At 39.8% G+C, this 23,921-nt stretch overlaps 1 protein-coding gene across 1 annotated transcript in view; it reads right to left on the bottom strand.

The window, feature by feature from the left end:
- The window catches only part of Qrfpr (pyroglutamylated RFamide peptide receptor), a 56,566-nt gene extending 33,198 nt beyond the window's left edge, over window positions 1–23,368 (bottom strand). Inside the window, 1 exon segment of the mRNA XM_004644241.3 lies at window positions 22,787–23,368. Within this exon segment, the coding sequence (XP_004644298.3) occupies window positions 22,787–23,126 (340 nt within the window). The 5' untranslated portion in view covers window positions 23,127–23,368.
- Between the last annotated feature and the right edge of the window lie 553 nt (window positions 23,369–23,921).

Raw genomic sequence — 23,921 nt, 5'->3', positions numbered from 1 at the left:
GAGAGAGAGAGAGAGAGAGAGAGAGAGAGAGAGAGAGAGAGAGAGACCAGCTTCTGCCAGATGTTATAGCAGAGTTTTTGTATCTTTCCTGCAGGCATCTTAGGTGTCATTCAGGGAAACTAGCAAGGTCAGCTGTGATGCTTTTTACAAAGTTACACAAGTTTTTGAACTTCTCAGAGGTTGTGTCCTGATCAGTTGTGAAGAGAGCTTGGATGACAGAAACCAAACAAAGATGGAAGATGACATTCTTAGGCCTAGGCAGGTATACCAGTAGGCTGTGGGTGGCAGCAGACTGTGGCAACATATATAAAGGAAGTCAATGTGGCCCTGGCAGATTGGCGATCTTGAACAGGCTTTTCAGGCAGGAGAGGTGCAGTTTAGCACTTTGACAATCTATCCTGTTTGCTCAGGGGACTGTGATTGAGCCAAATCAGAGCCTCTCAAAAAGAAGAGGAGAATTTTTCACTCCTTATAGCAACTGAGTCCAAATGATACTACTTTTTGTCTCAGGATTTTCTGAGGTGAGGGGACTTATGGGAGCAACTCACAAGCAGAATAAGGCCTCTTTTCTTGTTGACAGCATGGAAATCTCGATCAAGATGATTAACAATCTATCAGGCTGATGCATGGCTGGATGCTTGTTTGTGCTTTCCATGATATCTGAGATAGATGGGAGTTGTGGTGAGGTGGCATGGTTTACATCCATGCCAAGGTGAGTCTTTAGTCTATACCTCTGGGAGGAGAGTTTTCAGAATTTCAGCATTGCATTTATCTCTCTCAGGCTGATACAAGCATCAGTTTCCTCTTGTGGAGTAGTCAAAGATGAATGCACAAGTTTAAACAAGAGTGAGGTTGACTGGCATGAGGATAAGGTGATGCTGTCCCAGGATGGAAGTTTGCACCTGGCAAAGAAGAGGAAGTCCCAATTTCCTCAGTGATGGTAACTTTTTGATAGTGAGAACTTTTGAAGACAGAGAGTTCTGCTCCACTGTCTACCAGGAAAGCCCTAGGTTTGGCCCTGACTTGCAATGACTGTGAACTTTTAAGGGACCAATATGATAGAGCTCAATCTGTCCTATCTATTTAGGCCTGACAAGGCACAATTCATTTGTCAGGGCTGACAGCCCAATTTTTCCTCAGTCAAAATGTAGAACTCAGAAGGAATTGTGACAGTCACCTGAGGGGGAGTTAATGATGCCATCTAATCAGGATAGGAAAGTAAGCAGAAGGCTTGGGAGGGAGGGCCTCTGTGGCCACATGTTGGCAGTGACAAGCTGGAATCAGTTCAGCTGGCCGGAAGTAGATGAGTTGGGAGTGACGAGTGAAGCTGTAGGTATTGGCAGCAGATGTGGCTGCTGACGAGACTGCCAAGGCAACATTCTAAGGAACAATGACTCTTTTTATTTTCTACCCTGAGATGCAGGGAGATGTTTAAAAAAAATGACTCTATAGAGCTCCTCTGCCTGCAATTAGGAACTGTGGCTTTTAACTAACTAGTTTCCGTTCTATCTCTCAAGTGTGTATGTTGTACACCTTTGAAAGATGGCACAACAGCCAAAGATGGGTGTCCCTTACAGAGAGACCATTCACATGGTCCCCTGGCCAAGCCCCTCATGGAGACTTAGGTGCCACTTAGCTAAGGAGGGTGTAAGTTTTCTGTTATGTCATATGTCCACAGTGGCCGGACCTCAGGTGAGGGCCTAATCAGCCACCTTTACCAACGCTTCTGAGTCTTGGTGCACAGATGGAACAGCCCATCTCATGCCGTCCATTCCTCTCACTCCTTCATTCAGCAGGCACTCAGAGGTTAAACATTCCAACCCCTCTTCCCTTGAGAGTGGCCTTAACTAACAAGAGTTGTTCAAACTTTCTGCTCAAACTGAGCAGGAAGGACAGGCTAACTGGGATGCCTCTGGGGGTCATACCAGAATCTGGCAGGCAGGCAGACAGATTGCATCCTCCTCCCTTTGGGGTCTTTTGTAAGCCGCTCAAAGGAGGAGTCAAGAATCCTCCTCCAAACCTATGGGACTCAAAAAATCTGAGGGTGTGGCTTCCTGTGGAGGCCCAGACTTCCAGGCTCCATCCAGGAGGGCCATGACTGGTAACCAAAGAAGTCAACACAAGCGAGCTTCCTAGCTGATGTACTAGAGGAGATGCCAAGCAGAAACAACATGTTGTTTTACTTAACAATATTTTTCAAAAGTTGTGTTTTGGGGACTATATTTCTCAGGTTTCTGTAAGAAGTGGGGCTTACATATTATGCTAGAAATCTCTACACTTAACACAGTCCAAAAATTAAAATACAGCCTATAAAATGTGTACATGATTCATTTTCCCTAGTAACTGAGCTCTGTATTTAGTGAAGCAACAAAAATGGTCAGCCAGAAAGCTACAAAGCCTTAGGCAAAAATCATGTGTTAGGTAATAGCCATTCTTCCACGGCCAATGGAATCTGTCACAGATCTACACTTGTTACAATCTCACCTACACACAGACATTCCCAGGTGCACAAAAGCTTTTTACTAGCAAGTGACCATGAGCAATCCATTTTTTTTTCAGTTAGTGGTGATCTTATAAAATACAACATTAATTCCTCTCGTTTAGTGACCCAGTTTATGAGTTGGCTAAGAGAACGTATGGCCACAGTGTGACGGTGGTCCACGACCACACTGCTGCTGAATTATGGTAGGCTTAATTTGCTTATGGTAAGTTGTGTTTACTGTAGTGTAGGTCCCCTGACAGTAACAGTTTGGCAATGAGGAAGATATCCACTTGTATGTGTTGTAGCTCTGCCACTGTAAAAAATGGCTAAGCCAATCAACATAGAAAGGACTTCTTTTAGGTCATAGTGTTCAAGGTTTTAGTCCATGACAGATTATCCTTGTTGCTTTTGAAGTAATGGTGAGGTAGCACCTCAGGGGGTGGGGCACATGGCAAAGAAAAGCCCTCACCCAGAGGACCAAAAAAAAAGGAAGAAGCGAGGGTTCTGCTGTTGTCCTCACAAGCACACCCCAATAATCTAAGACTCCCAGTAGGACCCGCTTCATAGAGTTTCCAGCAGCAGCCAAGAGCACCAAGCTGGAGACCAAGACATCTACATGCAGGCCTGGGGAAACTATTCTAATGTATGTCAGTTTTTTAAAACTGTTGATCCTGACACACCAAAAGACTTTATAACTCATTAATAGGTTACAACTCATTGTTTGAAATTCCTGATTTAAGGGCCAGTGAAATAGCTCAGTGGATTAAAGCACCTGTGTAGGCAGACTCAGAGACCGGGATTTGATCCCCAGTATGCCGTGCTGGCACAGTCCCCGGCGCACTCTGAGGCATGACTGAGACTGTGCATGGGATGCTGAAAACAGGAGGATCACTACGAGTCTGATCTGTGTAGTGAGACCCTGTAGACCCAGTACTAAAAACGTTTTTAAAATAAATAAATAAATTCCCTGATTTAGATGGCACTGCCTCAATGAAAATGTATTCAAAAGAATATATTTTGACAATACTAACTGTTAAATTTGAATTGGCATGTCCAGAGACAAACTACAGAAAGGAAAAAAAGCACAGTTACCCTAATTACAATGAGGGAAAAATGTAATTTCTAAAGTCCAGGTACTGTGGTCGATCCTCTCTGAAACTCATTTGGAATTTTTGTTTATTTTGTTTTGCTTTGTTTCAGTACCAGGAATTGAATTCAGGACCTTACCAGGCAGGTGCTGTGCTGCTGAGCTATATTCCCAGTCCCTTGTTTAGACTTTAATCTCTATTGCCAGGTATCAGGAAGGTAGAAATTTAATCTGATGATCATTATCAGAATGAGCCTCCAGTATCAAATAATAGTTGTTTTATCAGAAGAGAGAGGTCAGAGGACACACACACACACACACACACACACACACACACATTCTTTCTTTTTGCCATATGATACCCAGTGTCTCCTGGAGAATTTGCCAGCGAAAAGGCTGTCACCAGATGTGGACTTCTTAATCCCCAGAATATTGAGTTAAATAAACCACTTTACTAGGTATTTCCTTGCCTAATGAAAAATGGACTAAGGCACCAGAGTAAATCATTTCACAAACACCATATTGACTTTGAAGAGATTTTCATCTATTTAGTTTTAGGCAGCTGGATTTCAGCCACTATCTAATCAAGCAGACAGATAAACCTGCTGTGTATTAAATCTTATATTCTCAGCACAGACTGACAATCTAGAAAAAATGCACTTTAATAGCAAAATAACCTGATTACTATAGTAATGCCTCAATGGAGTAATAGATACAAGGGGAAAAGTAGGTAGAAAAAGGATTTACCAAAGAAAACTGTTCAGTCATGACTAAATGTATCATGACCAAAATAATCCATCCCATGTTCTTCAAAAGCCAAAGTGAAATACAGGAATGACAGAGATTGCTGCACATCTGAGTCACTCAAAGAACACTGCTCAGATACAGGTGCTGGCTCAGCAGCCTTAGACTACATTTCTAACAATGTTCTAGGTAAGGTTACTGTTGAATTTATGGGTTCAAGGACTAGATTTTAAGCACATTACTAAGGAAAAATGAATCATAAAATGGAGACCTTCTGTTTCGCTCCTAAGGAATATATTTCTTGAACTCTAACATTTCTGTCAGAGCAGTAATTGGGCCATGCTTTGTTACTACAAACTCTTGACTCACTGATGTGTACTGTTAAAAGTATCTGATCAAGGACCAGCCTACCTCTTCTCTCATATCTGCTCTTCTTTGCCTCCCACTTTGAGGTCCTGCTCCCTTTTGAGATTATAAGGAAAAAGTATTGTTTGTTCTAAAACAAGTTATTTTCCAGGTACCATTAAAGCAACCACTTTTCATTCCTATCTTTATATTAGAACATTTTTACAAATAATAATGCAACTGTGTATTATATTCTGAATTGTCATAATTGGCTAAGGAGCTAGCTCAGTGGTATAAGTACAAACACTCGGTTTCAATTCCCAGTACTATATGCTTTGCTGGCCCCAGAACCCAGATGTACCCTGCTGGCCACTGAAACTGGGCATGGTGGCACATGCCTGTAATCTTGGAACAGGGGAGGCTGAGACAGGAGGAACACCATGAGTCCAAGCTGCTTAGTGAGACCCTTTACCAAATAAATACATAAGTAAAAGATTTTTTAAAGACATCATTACTTGGTGATATAGCTCAGGGTATACATTCAGATCATTAATATTTTTATAGTAGAGATGTCTTAAAGTTTGTCTTTTGTTTGTTTTGGTTTTGGTTTTTAGTTTTTGCAGATTTGGTAGTCAAATCCACTGCTCTACACTGAGCTATACATCCAACCCTTCCTTAAGTTTCTTACAGGAGCATAATCATATACTATTCTTATACAGTTGGCTTCCTAAGACTTTCTAATAATAATAGAAAATGTCAGAATTGTTTCTTCATTTTCTCTTTTGTGAAAAGTATTTTTGTACATCTTTATCTGAAAGGAAAGTAAATAAATAGATACCATCCATTACTATTGCATGAAGGAAGTTTTTCTCTAGCATAAATAAAAAAGGAGAGAGAGAAAAAACACAGATATAAGTGACATCACAAACGTAATGAGTAAGTGAAATCCTAATGACAAACAAGTATGATGGGAATGAAGGGCATTCTATGTGCTTTCTTAGTTCATTTCTCTTTCTACCTTTTACTCCTTAACCATAGGGAAAGGCTTGAAAGTTATCCCTCTCTCCAGGACACTTAAATCATACAAATTGTGTGATGTGGGGGTGGGGGATTCCTTACCTGGAAATCAGGATGGTATCTTTTCTTTTCTCTCTTTCCTTTTTGTTTTTGCATTGAGGACTGAGTTCACAGCCTTCACACCGAGCCATATGTCTCAGGGTACTGGGATTGCAGGGGAGTATTTTCATAAATAAGATAGAGTTGAGAAGAACAGAGAGGTTAATATGGAGAATGATGAAGAAGGAAGGAAAAGAAAAACCTGAACCAGAGAGCTGGAAGAAAGCAGATAGCAAGAAAATGCAGAAGGGATCTGGCTGAACATGTTCATGATTAAAGTAGGTTTGTGGCAGAGGGGGAGTTGAGAGGGACTTTGTGGTCCCCATTGCAAGGCAGAACTGACAGCTGGTCAGGAGCGTGACAGTCTGGGTGGCGAGAGAGACACCAGAGCCGCACAGTATGAGAGGTCAAATGAGTTGACAGTGGTCTTAGGAGTTGTTTTGGTGAGTAACTGATGGGAAATGTTTTAAATTCACTAAGAATCTGTAGATATATATATTGAAGTTAGTTTGCATTAGTGTTGGCCACTAAGCTACAGTTCTTTGACTGTGCTCTTGTATCTGCCTCTGCCACCTGGAACATGAGAATTATTCAGACTTCAGAGATCAAAGAGGAAGACAAAATCTGTGAGAGAGTGAAAAAAATAGACCAGAAGATTGAACAAAACACTGTTGTGGTATAAATCCATCAGGTTTAATAAGCAAGGTTTTGTTCACTGCAAAAAGGAACAAAGTCACATTCACGGTCATGCTGAGCCTCACGAAGCTCAGGCACTTTAGTTTCAACTAGCCCCAGATGTCACCTTCCTTAAATTCAAAAGAGAGCTCTCTGGAGGCTTGGAATGCTTTCTCTCACCCTCTCCATTATTGCTACAAAATAGCCTTGCCATGACTCTAGTTAGCTGAGATAATTCTGAATATTTGTTCTTAGCAACCAAGAAAGCAAAAATATAATACACACAAAAGACAGATACAGCCTTATTCTTATATATACTACAAAAACAAGTGCACCTGATTCCTGGCCTCAGGCATTATTATGATGACAAGATGGTACCAATTAATTTATTCATATAATTTTCAAGAATTTTCTGTTTACCAAGAACTTTCTTTTGCTGAGCAACATACTAAGTGTTAGATAAACAAAACAGACAAGTCTTGGACTGTAGAGAGCTTCACTCTACTGGAGAGACCAAAAATGGATAAACAAATGGGTCATATCTTCGAAGTTATAAAATTTCATATACCATTTCCTCAATAATAGAAATACAATTTAAATCAAAGTTGAATTTTGGATTATGTGATCATTGAATTATCCAGGTGTTTTAACCTCTTTTTTTTTGATGAATGGAAAATATATTTGAATGTTCAATTTTGTATTAGCTACAAAAGAAAAAGTGTGTAGTGATTCTTGGTAAATTTTTTTGGGTTTCTATCAAATTCCTGATAACTTGGGTTATTTTTTCTCCTGTCTTCATCAAAGTATCACAGTAGAGTGTCTCATGTCCTACTAAATTATGTACCTGTCTTTCTATATGGATACATGGCAGGTCAGAAGAGACGTTGGTCTTTGTGGAAAGTGACATTCACACTCATGGTCTTCTGTTTATCATCAGCTGCTGCCTCCTGAGACACGTCACATTTCTGTCAAGTGTTGCTATCATCTTCAGTTTATTTCTCAAATGGTGTTTCTTACTCAAAGACCTTCATCCTATGTGACATCCATAAATGCTTTCACTTGTTTTTACCAAGCTAAGAACACTTTTTCTTACACTTTGTGCAAAATGATCACTTTCTTTAAACAAAAAACAAACAAACAAACCAAAAAAACCACTTCTGTTTTAACCCTTGCAAACACATTACACCTAATGATTCTATTTATGGGTAATATAAACTTTTAACAGAATTTCTGGTTCAGAATTCTCTTTATCTCATTAAGTCCTGACAATTTGTTTTAAGCAGTAGGCAGGGCTGATTTCCAATAGTTTGTTACTCTCCCATTAAAGAAAACATCAAACTATGCTTCTAAAACATATTACCAGCATTTCTTGCTCAGAACCTGCTGAGCAAAATCACTGCTGAATTAGGTTTGTTTTGATAATTAGAATAAGTTGTGATTCAGGATAATTTCTCCTCATAAAAATAAATGTTTAACAATTCTAGATATTGCATTAATGTAAAAATTAAAGTGTTAAACAGCTTGATGGTTGCTACCATACCTGAATCAAAGTGAGAGTTCCTGTTCCATATTATGCCTAAGATGTTTGATATGCAGGCAGATAGTGAGGTTAAGCTTAACAGCCTAAGTTGTTTGATAATAACAATAAACTTGTCTTCTGGATGGTTAACAACCTAAGTTTGCAGACCAAAATTAGAGAAAAAGGAGGGCTACAAGGAAAGCCAACATTTTGGCCCTAGCCTTCTAAAGTCAATTAAGACTCAGGACATATGAGAACTTGCAGTGTAATGTCATGTAACTCAGTAGTGTCCCAAATTTTCTGATGAAGAAGATTATGGGGTCAAAGAGGAAAGTGATTGATGATGTAGAGTGTGCCTAAGGAGAGTCACATGGAGAGAAAACATTCTCTCAGGCTTTCACAGACAGCATATTGGCCAAGCAATGGCCATGACTCATCCACATGGCTGACACTGACAAAAGTTCTACAGTCTGAGGTACAAGATCTCAGGATAAATCCTGAGGGGATTTCACTGACCTTATCAGACCCAAAAGCTACAACTCTTGTTGCATAGGTCCTGCTTTACCTTGGTCTTACCCATCCAATAGAAAAGTATAAAAACAAAATATGAGAAGTAAAGCCATGCTGTTATGTTGAGCTGTGGGGGACTCAGGTCAACAATTTCTGACACTGCCAGTTAAGTGGAAGACCCAATACTATTATGGGCTACTGGAATCTTTTAGAATATTTTGCTGAGTTTACACACCTATAATATTCAAATAACGGAACTTAACAAAAAAAGGGTATACAGATGAATGTCCATTTTGTATCTGTGTATTCAAAGTGGTTAGGATAGATACATAGTTACATTCTCTTAATGAATATAATGATTGTTCTAATGGTGTTTGTAAATAGGATATCAAGTCCGCATCTTGTACAGCAATTAACCACTAAGAAGAATGTATGCAGTATGTTAATTATTGAAACTGTCCTACCGATTTGATTTGAAACTGTCTCATTGCTATTTGTTTATCAATAAAATTATGGCAAAAAAAAAACCAAAGTGAGAGTTCCATGAAAGTGTGTGTGTGTGTGTGTGTGTGTGTGTGTGCACATGCACATGCATATGAAGGGTCCAAGATTTATAGACTTGTGGGAAAAGTCAAGGATAGTTCATTAGCAAAAGCTCATTTACAAAAGCTTTCTGAAGAAATGATCATACTAAATTTTCACTGCAGGGATTTGTCTTCCAACCTTCAAACTAGTATCCATACATCAAGGATAGACCTGCTCTAGACACGCTGCACAAACAGAGCTGGAGCAGGGCAGGAAACATGAATAATTTCAGAACCAAGCTTTCCCCCTTCCTGGATACTGACTGGGGTTGACACTGAACAGATTGTTCAGGTTCAGTACCTGACTCCCTATCTAAAATAATTTAGGCAATTTATTTAACATGATAGACAGTAACACTAAAGGGAAAAAGACAGGGAAAAAAACTGCAAATTCCATGTCCGTTTACAAACCTTCACAAAGTGGCTTTGGCGTTTTTCAGAAGTGGAGGAATGTTTCTCTGTTCTTTGAATCTTGGCCAGTAATGGACTTGCTTTACAAAAAGTAACATTTGTGCAATACTCAGTCCTAAGTCAGGGGATGCTCTGCAGTTTAGAAGATGCATACATGCAGAGATCTTAGCTACTTTGCTGCAGGAGGAATCATCATGCAGAGCAAAGATGGCACACCATTTGATAAGGTCGCCTGATACAATGAGCCCTTACTAGCTCACCAGATGAATCCAGCCTCAAGATTGACCCCACAGGGACAAGCAAAAGAACCATGCAGGTGAGCCAAGCTGAAATGGATGTCCATAGAATCATGAACACTGATTGATTTAATGGCCAAAATTTTGAGCCGTTTGTTATGCAGAATTGATAACGAATACACTCACACTGTTTGGCCTCTACTTACTCCTCTAAATATCTAGTATATGGTAAGCCCTTTGCTGAGTGTGTTATGCATTTCAATTGTTCACCTTTCTGCATTACAGAGCAAGGCTCATAAGCCCCAAACTGTCTACATTGAAGAAATCTGTGTTGGCATTGTGTAAAACAATATTGGAACTGATCTTGTTGTTCCTCAGCGTCCTTGACGATATATGTGCACAGGGAGGTATCCCAATGTACCTTTTGTGGGCATGAATTGGGCAGCCTAGGTGTCCCCTAGATAGATAACTGGCTGCATGAGCTCAGAATCAAGGGGCGTTCAGTTGATGAGGGATGGGAGTTTTGCACAAAGGCCTTGAAGGGATTTGTCCTGTGTTTTTTTTTTTCTTCCATAATTTTATTGACAAACAAATAGCAATGAGACGGTTTCAAATCAAATTGGTAGGACAGCTTCAATAATTAACACATTGCAGGCGGTGACCTAGCGCGGTGGTCTCCGCGCCGGGCTCTGGAGCGCAAGGTCCCTGGTTCTCGCCCCCGTCCCGACTCTTTCTATGGAGGCCGGGGAGATGGCTCAGTGGAATAAGCGCTTCCCTGCCAAGCACAGGGCCTGAGTTCAATCCCCGGTTCTGCCAAAAAAAAATAATAAATAATAATAATAATAATAGGAATAAGCGCTTCCCTGCCAAGCACAGGGCCTGAGTTCAATCCCCGGTTCTGCCAAAAAAAAATAATAAATAATAATAATAATAATAATAATTAACACATTGCATACATTCCTCAAAGTGGTTAATTGCTGTATAAGATGTGGACATGATATCCTATCTACAAACACCATTAGAACAAATCACTCTATTCATTAAGACAATGTAACTATATATCTATCCCAACCACTTTGAATACACAGATACAAAATGGATATTCATCTCTATACCTTTTTTTTTGTTAAGTTCTGTTATTTGAATAGTATAGGTGTGTTAACTCAGCAAAATAATTTAAAAGAGTTCTGTAGTCCATAATAGTATTGGGTCTTCTGCTTCACTGACAATGTCAGAAATTGTTGACCTGAGTTCCCTACAGCTCAACATAACAGCATGACTTTACTTCTTATATTTCATTTTATACTTTTTTGCTGGGTGGTTAAGACCAAGGTAAGAGTTGTAGCTTTTGGGTCTGATAAGGTCAGTGAAATCCCCTCAGGATTTATCCTGAGATCCTGTACCTCAGATTGTTTGTCAGTGTTAGCCACGTGGATGAGTCATGGCCATTGCTTGGCCAGTGTGCTCTAAACTAATCAAGAGAGGGAAAGGAGACGAGCTAGGAAACATGACAATGTCAAGACATACAGTTATATGTAGAAGACAGGCAAGGCAATGATCCTGAGAATCACCAGAAGATTTTTTCAATCTAGCAGTTAATTGGAAAGATTCTCACCCTGACTAACTATATATATTGATACCTGTGAACTAAGCAACTGCACTGCAGATAGTAATCTGTAATAGTAGTTTCATGCTTGAAGAGCCTATCATTCTGGTCTTCTGAATACAGGCTGCTTGTCATGACATGCCAGTTGCTGCTATGAAGTCTCTTGGGTAGATGGTTGTTCAAAAAGAAGGGGGTGGTGAATGAAAGCCAAAGACAGGAAAAGGAATATTGTGGGACTGTCCTCCTTCAAGTTTGTATATGGTGAGATTTTTGGACTTATGTGTAAACATGAGAAGTATATAATTCTTTATGCCTATTTTTAAAATACATTCTAATTTTTAAATGTCTTTTTATCATATTCTGTAGGGACTTAAAGTTCAACATATCAATACTTGAGGAAAAATACCTGTTCCATATTATGGCTAAGATGTTTGATATCCAGACAGATAGTGAGGTTAAGCTTAACAGCCTAAGTTGTATGGTAATAACAATAAACTTGTCTTCTGGATGGTTAACAACCTAAGTTTGCAGACCAAGATTAGAGAAAAAGGAGGGCTGCAAGGAAAGCCAACATTTTGGCCCTAGCCTTCCAAGGTCAATTAAGACTCAGGACATATGAGAACTTGTACAGTAACATCATGTAACTCAGTAGTGTCCCAAATTTTCTGATCAAGGAGCTTATGGGGCCAAAGAGGAAAGTGATCGATGATGTAGAGCATGCCTAAGGAATGTCCTGTGTTTTCATGCATGCACCAGGTGGACATGCTTTGTGCCCATGTTGTTGCAGCAACTTTGTGCCTACAACCTGGAATGGCCTGGGAAGAGCCTTGTGAAGAATTAGTAAAACAGCATGAGCCCCTGAAAATGTTTCTGCCCCCTCCGACCCTCCACAGGAATGTTGCTTCCACAGTAAATGAAAGAAGCATTGGTTTGTTGCTAGGTATAAATACTTAGTTTAAAATACTCATAGTTGCAGTATATAAGTTTTTAATATAAATATTTTTAAATGTGAAAAAACAAAGACAATAAAAAGGAAATTAAGGTTTCTTCAGAGCAAGAGGTAATAGTCAATCATTTGTCCCATCTTTTTAAATTTCACTATAAATAAGCTATAAATGATATTATTACAGATGTTTTGCATAATGCAGCCTTATGCATTTGAAATATTAGTAATGCAAAGACAATTTTTAATGATGTATCAGTCTTATCAGATACAATTCTATTCTACGCACAAATATATGCAAAAATTTAAGTAGTAATTTAAATACTAAACTAAAATGGTAATTTTAAATAGTAGTACAACAATTATAGCTTTCTTTTAGTGGCATCTGCTACCTGCCAGGTCCTATGTATTCATGGGATCATTCACTCTTACAGAAATGCTGGGAAGCAAGTGCTGTACAAGTTTTCCCAAATTAACAGGTGAGGAATTATGCAAAGAAAAATTAAACAACTTTCTCATTTTCAAACATTGCTTTGCTAACTTATACTATTATCAGATTTAATTGCATCTCAATTCCATAGTAAAAAATAAGGATATAATGTTAATATCTTTTCAATTATGCATTTAAAAAGGAGTTTGAAGTGAGCTTTTTGTGTGAAAAATATGTAAATACCATATTTATACTGAAACCAAGTAGAAATCCAAAGAAAGCGATATGTATTCATGTTTTTGTTAAATGCATCATGAGATAAAGGTTGCACATTTGTCATAGTTTCATTCATAGTTGTCTATATGAAGTTGTTTCATAGAGACAAGATCTAATATTTTATAACTACTCAGTCTTTTAATACAGCCCCAGTTGATACAAAGTAAAGTTAATACAGTAACTTATATGTAATCCCAGAACTTGAAAGCCTGAAGCAGGAGGATCACTGCGAGCTTAAGGCCAGCCTGGGCTATAAAGTGAGCTCAAGGCCAGCCTGAACTCCATAGTGAGACCATCTCCAAAAGACACATATCTATATCTATATCTGTATCTGTATCTATATCTTATATATAGTAACTAATAAATGAACAAGATTAGAACCAAAGAATGTTAATGTTTAATTCCATAGTATATGTTCATTTTACCACCCTCTGTCTTTATTATTTTTAAAGTTTCTCTCAAGATGTGAGAACATATTATATTTTCAGGTTTCTGATAATAGTCTACAGTCTCTCTGGTGTGACAAGATATATCTAGAAACACAGCTAGAGAAAAAATTAATTTACTTTTAATCTTGATTTTGCAAAGAAAGAGAAACATTATAAGCACTTACTTGACTACTTCAGAGTCAATGATTTGGAAATTTTACTTTGAAGGCAGGAAAGGAAGTAAATGCAGGTTCTGCTGAATCTTTATTAGAGGTGCAGTCAGGAACCTGGCAAACCGTTGCGCCCGATTTCATTTATCCACTCCCCTGCCTTGCCAGACTTCCTTAGCAGAGGGAAAAGAAGTAGGAGAAACTGCCAGTGGGAATGCTGGTCTACACATGACCGCTCAGGGGGTAGCAGAGTGAGATGTCATCTCCAGGCCATCTCAGACCAGGAGGGAAAGACTAAGAACAGTGATCCAGAATAATGGCTCATTTGAGTCCAACATCCCAAGTTCAAGGCTTTGGCCAAGGTCACTGGGGAGGACATAAAAACAAAATCAAAGATAGAGAATATATGTCCTGGGAGCTTAGATTCCCACTGGTTAAGTGCAGTCTCATAGGCATATGTGGCCAACTCTACGACACATGTCTGTCCATGCTTCCTCCCTTTTAGAATAATTTCTGGTACAGAGGTCAAGCATCTCTAAGGATCTAAGAGGCTGATAGGGTCACACGTGCTACTACTGCAGCTGTTAGCCTGGCTTGTCACACCTCTATTACGTAGTAAGAGCAGGACAAGATAAGAGGATTCAGGAACTTCACTACTACACAGACAATAAAAGCAAGATCAACACAGTGTCAGCTCCTTGTGTCCTTAGTACCACAGGAAGACCCCAATCTGGAAGGGCAAGGCGACTGACAGTACAGGCAACAGGTAACTCAACTACTCTCAAACTACAGCTAGGTGACATTTCAGATTTAGACAAAATCCTGAGGCTCTTCCTCAATTGAAAGTAAGGTGAGAAATCGTGAGCTCAACTGAAAACTAAACTAGAAGGATAGATGAGAAATTGTTCCAAAAGACAAAGTTAAGAAACTACCTGGAAATGGTATCTTGCTCCAGGAAAATACCTCTAGGCATCCTGGTAAGACTCATGCTAGGTGACAGGGAAGACTTCCCTTTGTGGCATATAAGGTTGCCAGGGAACTGTGGTGGGAGTCCTTCTGTATTCCTTTGGAGTGAACTTCCTCTGTCTAAGTAATTCAAGTAGAGGTGACTCCAGCCTTCCATATCTGTCACTATCCTACCAGCACCATTGTGGGACACATGACTAAGGCCTAAGCAGATAGTTTATAGCTTAGAACACAAGGATTGGCTCTATGAGTACAAGAATATGGCCAATTTGGCTGGAATCATTCCAGAATTATCTTTTTACTTTTTGTCTTTTTTTTTTCCATACAGGATCTTTCTATGTAGTTCAGGCTCCCTTTGAACTATGTATCCCACACTGGCCTCAAGTTCATGGCAGTCCCTCCGCCTCAGCCTCCCAAGCACTGGGATCCCAAGTATGTGCCACCATGCCCTGCTCAGAATTCTCTGTAGTTACTAGAAGCATCCTTTCTCAGCTTAGGGAGTTGTTTTGTTATTATTTTTTAAATTTATGTAACATAAAATGTGCAATTTTAGCCTTTGGGTATAGAATTCAGTAACATTAATTACATTTTCAATGCTGTGTAGCTATCATTGTCTCTTTCTAAACCATTTCCATAATCCCAAACAGAAACTGAAGCTGTAACTTCCCATTCTCTGCTCCATTTAGCTTGAGCTAATTTTGAATCTATTTTCTGTCTCTAGTAGTTGAAATAAGGAAAAACATAAAACATTTTCAACTTGTTTCTGGCTTGTATGACTTGGCATATTTTCAAGCTTAAACCATATTGTGGTATCAGAACTTCATTCCTTTGTGTGTGTGTGTGTGTGTGTGTGTGTGTGTGTGTGTGTGTGTGTGTGGCTGGCTCAGCCTGCCCTGGGGGCAGGGTTGGCACAGCATGTGGTGCAGAAGATGAAACCATGGTCCCTGCATGCCTGCCTAAGCTTGCCTAAGCAGGCACTTTAGATAACTGAGCTATCTATCTCATGGGCCCCAGAACTTTGTTCCTTTATATGATGAATAATATTTCATTATGTATATCCCAACTTTTGTTCATCTATTTCTCCATCAAGGTTCCTTGGGTTGGGAATTTTAAAGAAAATGTAAAAATTACAGGACCTGGAGTCATGTTTTATACTACATAATACAAGACAATCCAAGTTTTACTTCTCTATAGTGAAGTAAAACAACAGAGTCATTACTGTACACTAACTGGATGGGTTGTGCCTAAAGCCAGCATTAACTTTGAGAATCTTCATCCCATGAGGCAAAATGCTGTACTTAAGGTAGCTAGCATTGGGGTTCTTTTCTTGCAAACAGTAATCATAAAAAGCTAAGCACTGGACAAAGAACACTTTGAGCTATGTGGTAGAAAAACAAATTAAAAAGAAGATTTATTTTACCCCTTCTAAATACATAATGAAAATTTTCTGACCTGCCAGTTAATGTGATTTTTCACATATCCTACTTCCCGTACCCCTCACCTCGTGCTCCCACTTCCCAGGAGATCTTAGTGATTCTCTTGAATGACACTGTCTTTTTTCCAAAGCGTGCATAGAATTAATTCTAGGGAAGAACATTGAGAGGTGACCCCCGTGGCACAGCTTCTGCTTTAAGCCCAAACTGCTGTTGGGCCTTTCTTTGATTGATTGACTGATCAATTTCTGCTACCCCATCATCTCCTCCTCCTTCTTTTCCTTCCTTTTCCCCTTTTTCTTCTTCCTCTCTTCTTTCTCCTCCCCTTCTCCTCCTCCTGTTTTAATCTTTGTTTACTTTAAAGAGTCTGCTTCATCAATGTTGTCATAATTTCTGTTAAAATGTTTTATTAGTTTTTCCTTTAAGTGTTTATTTTTATTAGTATATACTTTCAATACATAATGATTACATTCATTGTGGAGAGTTGGTACATGTAAATAATATGTCTTAATTCTTCTTACAATGCTGACAATTCACTTCTCTTCCTCCCTCTTTTGTTCTCTTGTTTGTTTTTCTTTTTGGGTCTTCGCACATTATTACTCAGATTGTTCTTAAACCCCTGATACTCCTGACTTATCTCCAAAGTAGTGGGGATTACAGGCATCTTTGACTATGCCCAGATGTTAAAAGACTTTTTAAATATCATAGCACTCCGGATTCTATATCAATTTCACCATATTTAAGTTTCTGAAATGTTGTAAAAAGGGGGAAATTATTATAAAAAATGTAATTGATGTTTATGAATCCAATAATGAAATTAAATCAAAGAAGTTACAGATTGTACTCTCTGCTCTGAACTCGCTGCCAAAATTGTTATCTTTTACAAAATAAAATTAATCCCCTTAATCCATTTCACAATTTCTTAGCTCTCAATCTTTAACCCTCATCAAATAGTTCATATGTGTACAATACAAGCATTTTCTTTTCTTTCCTCCATCCCTGAATTTCTCCATCCCTTTCTTTATCATACAAAGTTATAGTCAAAGCTCTGTTTGTTTAAAAAAAGAAGAGGTAGGTGATGTTCTGCTGAAAACTGGATGCCTTGCCTACTCCACACCCACCCACAACTGTCCCTGTGGCTTTAGGTAAAATCAACTGAAAACTTTTGCTGTTCAGTGTGTTCATTTATAACTAGAGCTATATTCTCCAGGCAAGAGAATGATTCTTCTAATCTTTCTTTGTATGTGCTGTATTTCAGTCTTTTTACTAATATGTTTGCTCCTTCCCAAATTTGTCTTGAAAAACTCCAAAGAGGTTAAAGGCTTCGGTGAAGATGCCCTGTGATTCCTACAGGTGAATGATTGTGCCAGGGGCCCTTGTTGGTGTCCATATACCCACTTCTTCACTTTCCAAACGTTTTTTACTCCAATTGCTATCTTTAAAACTATAATGGTTACACTGAGTGGGTACATGGAGGAAGCATTCTGCTATTTAATACCTTTGTGGCCATTATTTCTTCATTTGAGCCCTCCTAACAACTCAAGTCCTCATGCTATCAGCCTTTGTGCTACATTACTGGTTCTCAACATTGGCTGCAAATTACAATCCTTTCTAATTTGGGGAGACTTCACAAAATTTAATGTTGATTACCACACCCAGACCAACTAAATCAGACTCTCTGGAGTTAGGAACCAGGCATCCATGTCTTTAAAATCTCCGCAAGTGATTCCTGTATGTTGCCTAGATTTAGAACAATTCTTAGAGAAGTTCATAGTCCCACTGCAAAGAATATTAATTTTCTACATCTCCTTATCTAAGTGAGAACCTTTAAATGTAGTGAGTGGATATGTACTTTTCTCATGGATAGTGCCATTACTTAAGATGTTTTTGAAATTCCTTTTATACAATTGCTTTTAGCCACCATTAGAAAAATTATTTTTCACTGTCCACAGCAGGATTCGAGGAGACCCACAGAGCTCTGTGTTCACTTGGGAAACCATTGTTCCCCAGACTCTCTCTGTACCCACGTAGGATGAAAATAGGTACAGAGGGAGGCAAACTGCCAGCAAGATCTCGCCCCACACCTGTCCCTGCTCACCTTATTAATGCCTCGGACTAAGAAGATGAGAATTAGAACTGACTTTTAGCCTCCTTTTGGGAGGTGCTCAGAATTAGTCACCCTATGTCTTCAATTTTCATTTACCTCAGGCACCACAAGCCCCATTCTATCTGAGATCTGAACTCACACCCATCAAGTTCTAAATACCCCCAAACTGATTCCATCTCCCCATTCCCAATGCTTACCCAGTGCAGTCTGGAAAGCTGGCACCTACAAACCCAACCCCTCCCCTGAAGCATTCTCCACCTCTTTGTTGAACACTTCTTTCCCCTTTTTGATCTAATTGAAACCTAGCTATTCTACAAAGACATGGCTTCTCAACACCCACAAGTATTCCAGCACACAACATAGATGCCTAGAAAATGTGTAATAGGAGAATGATTCATAGTATCATTAATTTAGATTTAGACCTTGGGCAGATGGACAAAATAGGATGAAAACAAAATTAGATACTGACAAGTTATCTATGTGTTAATACCTGGGGCTCAAATCAGGTGAAAAACTGTGGCTGAAGGGAATGATTAGGCATTGATTTCAGAATCACTACTAAAGAAATGAGAAACCCAACAACCTCTCTTCAGAAATAATAAAAGAAAAGAGATTTCACACCAAACTTCAGAAGACACTCACAAAGCATAATAAAGAGGGAAAAACACCAAAAGGTAGAATATAAATGAAGAAAGAGGAAAAAAAAGTTAAAAATAGAAAGGAACAAGTTTATAACAACCTGGAGTATGAGCCACCTTCTGGAGCATTGGTCAGTACAAAGTTCACTGTTCTGAATTTACAAAGATGCAAAACGCTTAGGCCATGAAGTTAGAGGGGCCTTCACACATTATGAAGAGATACATTAAAGAGGAGAAAAGACAAAAACAGGAGGTTACAGATAAGGATGGGTAAATGAGACATTCTCAGGAGGACAGTGAATAAAATCATTGCTGATATCTGACCAAATGGCCTGAGCGGAAAGCAGATACAGCTTTCGGGTTCTGCTTCTAAATATCGTGGCAAACCCAATCCATCTTCATATTAGTGAAAAGGAAAATACAGCATATACTATCGCTCGCCCTTAGGAACAGAGAATCCAGAGTTCTAGCTCCACTTTGAAAGAATTCCTACGACAGGGTGTGAAAGTGAACCAATTAGTGGGTCAAAGAACTGATAAGATGCCAGTAGCTAAGGAGATACAAGAACCAGTGCATCAATTTGCTTCCTGCTGGGCAGCACTTAAATGGGGACAGGTGCTTCTCCTTCTGACTTAAGCGATTCCTACAAAAAAAGCTAAAGGTTTATGGCTACACTTTTTTTCTTGTCACTGTCAAAAAGACATTTAATATCTTTATTCAGTGGTGTGCTAAAAAAAAAAAAAAAACCCTTTGATTTTCACGCATTTGTTTGTTTTGCAAGCCTAATTGTTAACTACAGGTTTCTATGGTGTAAATCTCTCACTAGGACCCATTTCAAGCTGACAGCACGTGGTCCCTGAAGAGGACCCAGTTAGGATTATGTACAAAAAGCTTTGTGAGTCAGTGGAAGCTGGCTCCAGATGGTCAAGCATGACTTAACCCTTAGGAGGTTCTCTGCAGAGGGCAATCTGATGACCATTACGTTGAACAGTGCTTAGCCAGGTTTAATGTGCATAGGAGTCGATGGGGGACCTCGTTAAAGTGCAGGGGCTGATATGCTCAGTGCTGCTAGTCCCTAGCAGGGCATATGAGTGGACCAGAGAAGAAAAACTGTCCTTCACAGCCTTACCGCTCACTGCCTGAGATGTTTAAGAGGGAGATTTCCTAGAGAAGTCCTAAACTGTATGTCCCTAAGATAGACTTTTCTCCTTTTAATAAATTACATGCTACTTTTTAAATTTGAGTTGGGAATCAATATCATAAATATTCGTATTTCCAGCTTCGGGGGGGATAGGAGTGTGGGGTGTACAGCAAAAACTACAAGGAAAGATGCAACAGTACTCTGCCCCTTCTCATGCGGTAATGTGCCTTTTACCACTCTTGTTTCCTCATCATCTTCATAGCTTTATTTTTCCCACCTCAGCTCTGCACAAATGTGAAAGCATTCATTCTCAGGTATAATAATGTGTATAATTTCCTCCCCACTCACAGTAACCCATATTCCTGTCTCCTTTCCTATCATCCCCCACATACCAACTGTATACTCCTAAAATGCTTTACCCCGTTTCCTTACAATACACCATCTTTTTCTCTTTTAAGCTTTACAGTGACCCTCTGCTTCCAGAACATACCCCATGCTCTGCTGAAAACAGTCCACATTATACTTCAAAACTCAGCTGGACTGTCACCTCCTCAAGGAGGCCTTCCTGAGTCTCCTCAGCTCTTCTGACATAAGACTAGATCCCCTTCTAGCACAATTGTGCTTACTTAGAGCATCTCTTATTCTCTGAGACGTATAAAGGCCTGGGTGAGCTTCCGTGTTTGCATTGCCCTGAAAGAAGATTTTGCCATATAGAAAATACTCAATGGCTTTATCAAACAATAAACTATGAACTAATTTTCATTGCAAGATTATAATCTCTTGAACCTTTTTTTGAAGATTGTCAAGGGAATTTTGAAATTATTATCCCATAATATACATGTTAATTATCTTTCTATATCTATTTTTAGCTCTTTTGCAGGCTCTCGCCTCCCCTGAACTTCAATTTTAGTGTTATTTACTTGGTTATAGAATATAATTTGTTCTATAAATCTGATCCCAGATAAACATAGACCACCTCCAATTAAACATGCCTTGTGTTTTGCTTCATACTTTCACCTTATGATCTTTTCTTTAATACAATCTACTAACACATTTTATTTTCATACTAACCCTGTAAAATATACAAGCAAAATATTCCTTTGCTTTTTGGTATTTAGAGACTCCAGTGAAATGATCCTCATGAAATGGAAGCAAGAAAAACAGAAAGCTCAAGGAAAAGTCTTGGCAATGCCCCCCGCTGTGCTCAGCAGGGAAGACTGCTCCTGGGTCTTCTCTGAGCATCATCCCTCAGTAAGGCTCTCAGGTTAAAGCCTTACCTCATTCCTCTTGTGCACTTCTCTAATTTTCTCACTTTTTGCTGGAAAAACAGAGGGCCAGACTTGTTGAGTTTACATGTTTTAGAGCCAAAGTATTATCCATACCTTTTGATTTCCAATGAAGATTCCATAGAACCTAACTATGCTCACCTTTACAAACAAAGCTATAATCATGCAGCAGTTCTGATATGTCTCATAAGTCAACCTTTCAGAAATACTTAAAAGTGATAAAATCTGTGCCTGTGTATATGTATGTGTCATACTGAGGATCTAGCACAGGAATTCACTAAAGCAAGGCAAGCCTTTTTACCATTGATCTAAATCTCCTGCACAGTCTTGTGTCCTTTTATCAAAACCAAGTTCTATATAAGGACCCAGAATTCTCTCCTTAATTTGATGGAATTAATTGCACTTGAAAACTTTACAATGACCAAGTGCAATTACTCTTAAGTGTAAGAAAATTTCTAATCTATAAATTAATTTATAGATTAGAATTTATTAATTTATGGTTTTCCACTTTGTGTCACTTTCAAATCAACACCAGATATTCAATTTGTGTGTTCTTTTTAGAAATGCATTTTTAGAAACACCTGGATGGGATGTGTGTCCAAGGTTTAGCCACGTGACCAATTAACAGTAAATTAATAGAAGACAGCAATATTACCAGCAAAAGGAACTGAAGAGCTCCATTTGGTAATGGTGGGAGGAAGGAAGTATCCTCTGTGATTTGGGAAGGAGCAGCAAAAAGGTGGAAATGGCACAACTGGAAGACGTAATGGTCCATCTTACATGTCTAATCATTTACTCAGAATCTTGATATGACCCCAAGGGTGCCTACACTCAGTCATAACAATGGGGGTACTATCCCTACTTCCTCCCCAGGTATACCTTGAACAATGACAACTGGGCTAGAAAGGGACACTATTTGTGCTTCGCTGTGAAGACTGGAAGGTCCAATGTCTTCTTTCTCAGCCTTCACTCATTGTCCCTACATCAGTGACTCCCTCAAATGACTGCCATTTCTGCTTCACTCTCAGGAGAAGAACTCTATCTCTCCTTTCCAGTCTGTTTTGTGCACTCCTTCTCCCGACCATGTCTCCCTTATAAAAAAGAAGGACCCGTCTAAAATATTTTTCCTACTAATATATATTTGTATTTTTAACATATAATTACTTGCTAATCCATAAAAGACACTGCGTGAAAGTCGCACAAATAACTGAATAGATAGCCTGGCAGTTGAGGGAAAAATGAGAGGATTCAATTTTTAACTTTTAAAATCATTATTTGAAATATTTTTATCATAAATTTTAAAAGACTTTTATTTAAAAATAGAAAAGAATTATAAGAGCAAAATGTTCTCTGGCAATTATGAAAAAGGCACTGAAATAAAAAGAGAGATGTGCGACTGCTCTGAACCTTTCTAAAACTTTACCCCAACCTGCATTTCTAAACCACAAGGGGGTAATGCTGTACCAAATCAGAAGTGGCCCAAAAGAAAACACTTATTTCCAACTGAACTCAAGTTGGGGAAGTTCCCAGAAAGAGACTGGGGTTCGTTTTAGAGCGATAACAGTGCTCGGAAATCAGAACAACGTGGTATGTGTGCGGTGGGGAACCCCAGCAGGTTGGGGGCACCTGGAGAGATGTGAGGCGCCGACTCACCCCCCAGCCAGTTGTCCGAGACGTTCTGCAGCATCGTGACCGGGATGCAGAAGAAGGTGATCAGCAGGTCGCTGAGCGCCAGCGAGCAGATGAAGATGTTGGTGACGGTGCGCATGGCTTTGCTGCGGGTCACCACGTAGACCACCAGCGCGTTGCCAAAAAGCGCCAGGACGAAAATGAGCACACCGGTGAGCACGAAGGCTAGCTTGGCGCGCGCAGGCAGCTCCGGGGTGTAGACGAGCGGCCGCAGCCCATACAGGGCGATGAACTGCTCCCTCGTCAGGTTGTGGTCCCGCAGCAGCCGCGAGAACTGCTCCGGGGTGATGTTGAGCGCCTGCATGTCTTGCGCTCCGGGGCACCCGCTTGCTTAGCGCGCAGGGGCTGGGGGTCTCTGGGATGCACCCCAGCAGGTGCGGGAGGAGGTCGGCAGCGCACTGATCAAGCCCACAATAAAAAGGTGCGAACCCGTGCGTGACAGACTCAACTCATTGTCCAGAAATGTTCTGAGCTCCAGAAAACCAAAGTTCTCCCCAGGGCTGGTCCGAACCAGGCGTTGCGCTCCTCCAGAGTATCTGAAGAGCCGAGCGCCAGCGAAGACAGGGCGCCGATTCTGGCTCTAGATTTCCAGACTCGCAGCGCAAGGAGAGCCGCACTGGGCGCGGAGAGGGTGGGGCCCAACCTCGCTCTCCGCCCTAGCCAGCTCCTGAGCGCCGCCTCCCACTTGGTTCCCACAGCCCAGAACAGCAGGAGTACCCCACCAGCCTGCCCAGCGGACTTCTCAACCCCAGCTCATGCTTAGATGCAAAGTCATTTTTCTGTGGGCTCCAGGTTTCCCCTCTTGCTAAGGTCAGTCACAGCAGGACTTATTTGAAATTATTTTGTGTACTAAAAATAATTGCAGAAGACAGGGAAATGCATTAATAGTACAGAGACTCCCCTGTACCCTTCCACTGAATTTTCCTATAGATTACATCTTTATCATGGTACAGCATGAAACTAGAAATTTGACAGATACAATATTTGTGCACAGTTCTCTGTGTATGTTTAAACTAAGAACTGATTCATTCAGCCACTACCAAAAGCAATCTATAGAAGCCTTCTCGCCTGAAGGATTTCTAGCACGGTCTCCTTTCGG

This window comes from Octodon degus, unplaced genomic scaffold, assembly GCF_000260255.1.
Source record: "Octodon degus isolate 3935 unplaced genomic scaffold, OctDeg1.0 scaffold00196, whole genome shotgun sequence".
Taxonomy (NCBI): Eukaryota; Metazoa; Chordata; class Mammalia; order Rodentia; family Octodontidae; genus Octodon; species Octodon degus.
Note: the sequence above shows the minus strand (reverse complement) of the source record. Positions and strands in the feature narration are given on the sequence as shown.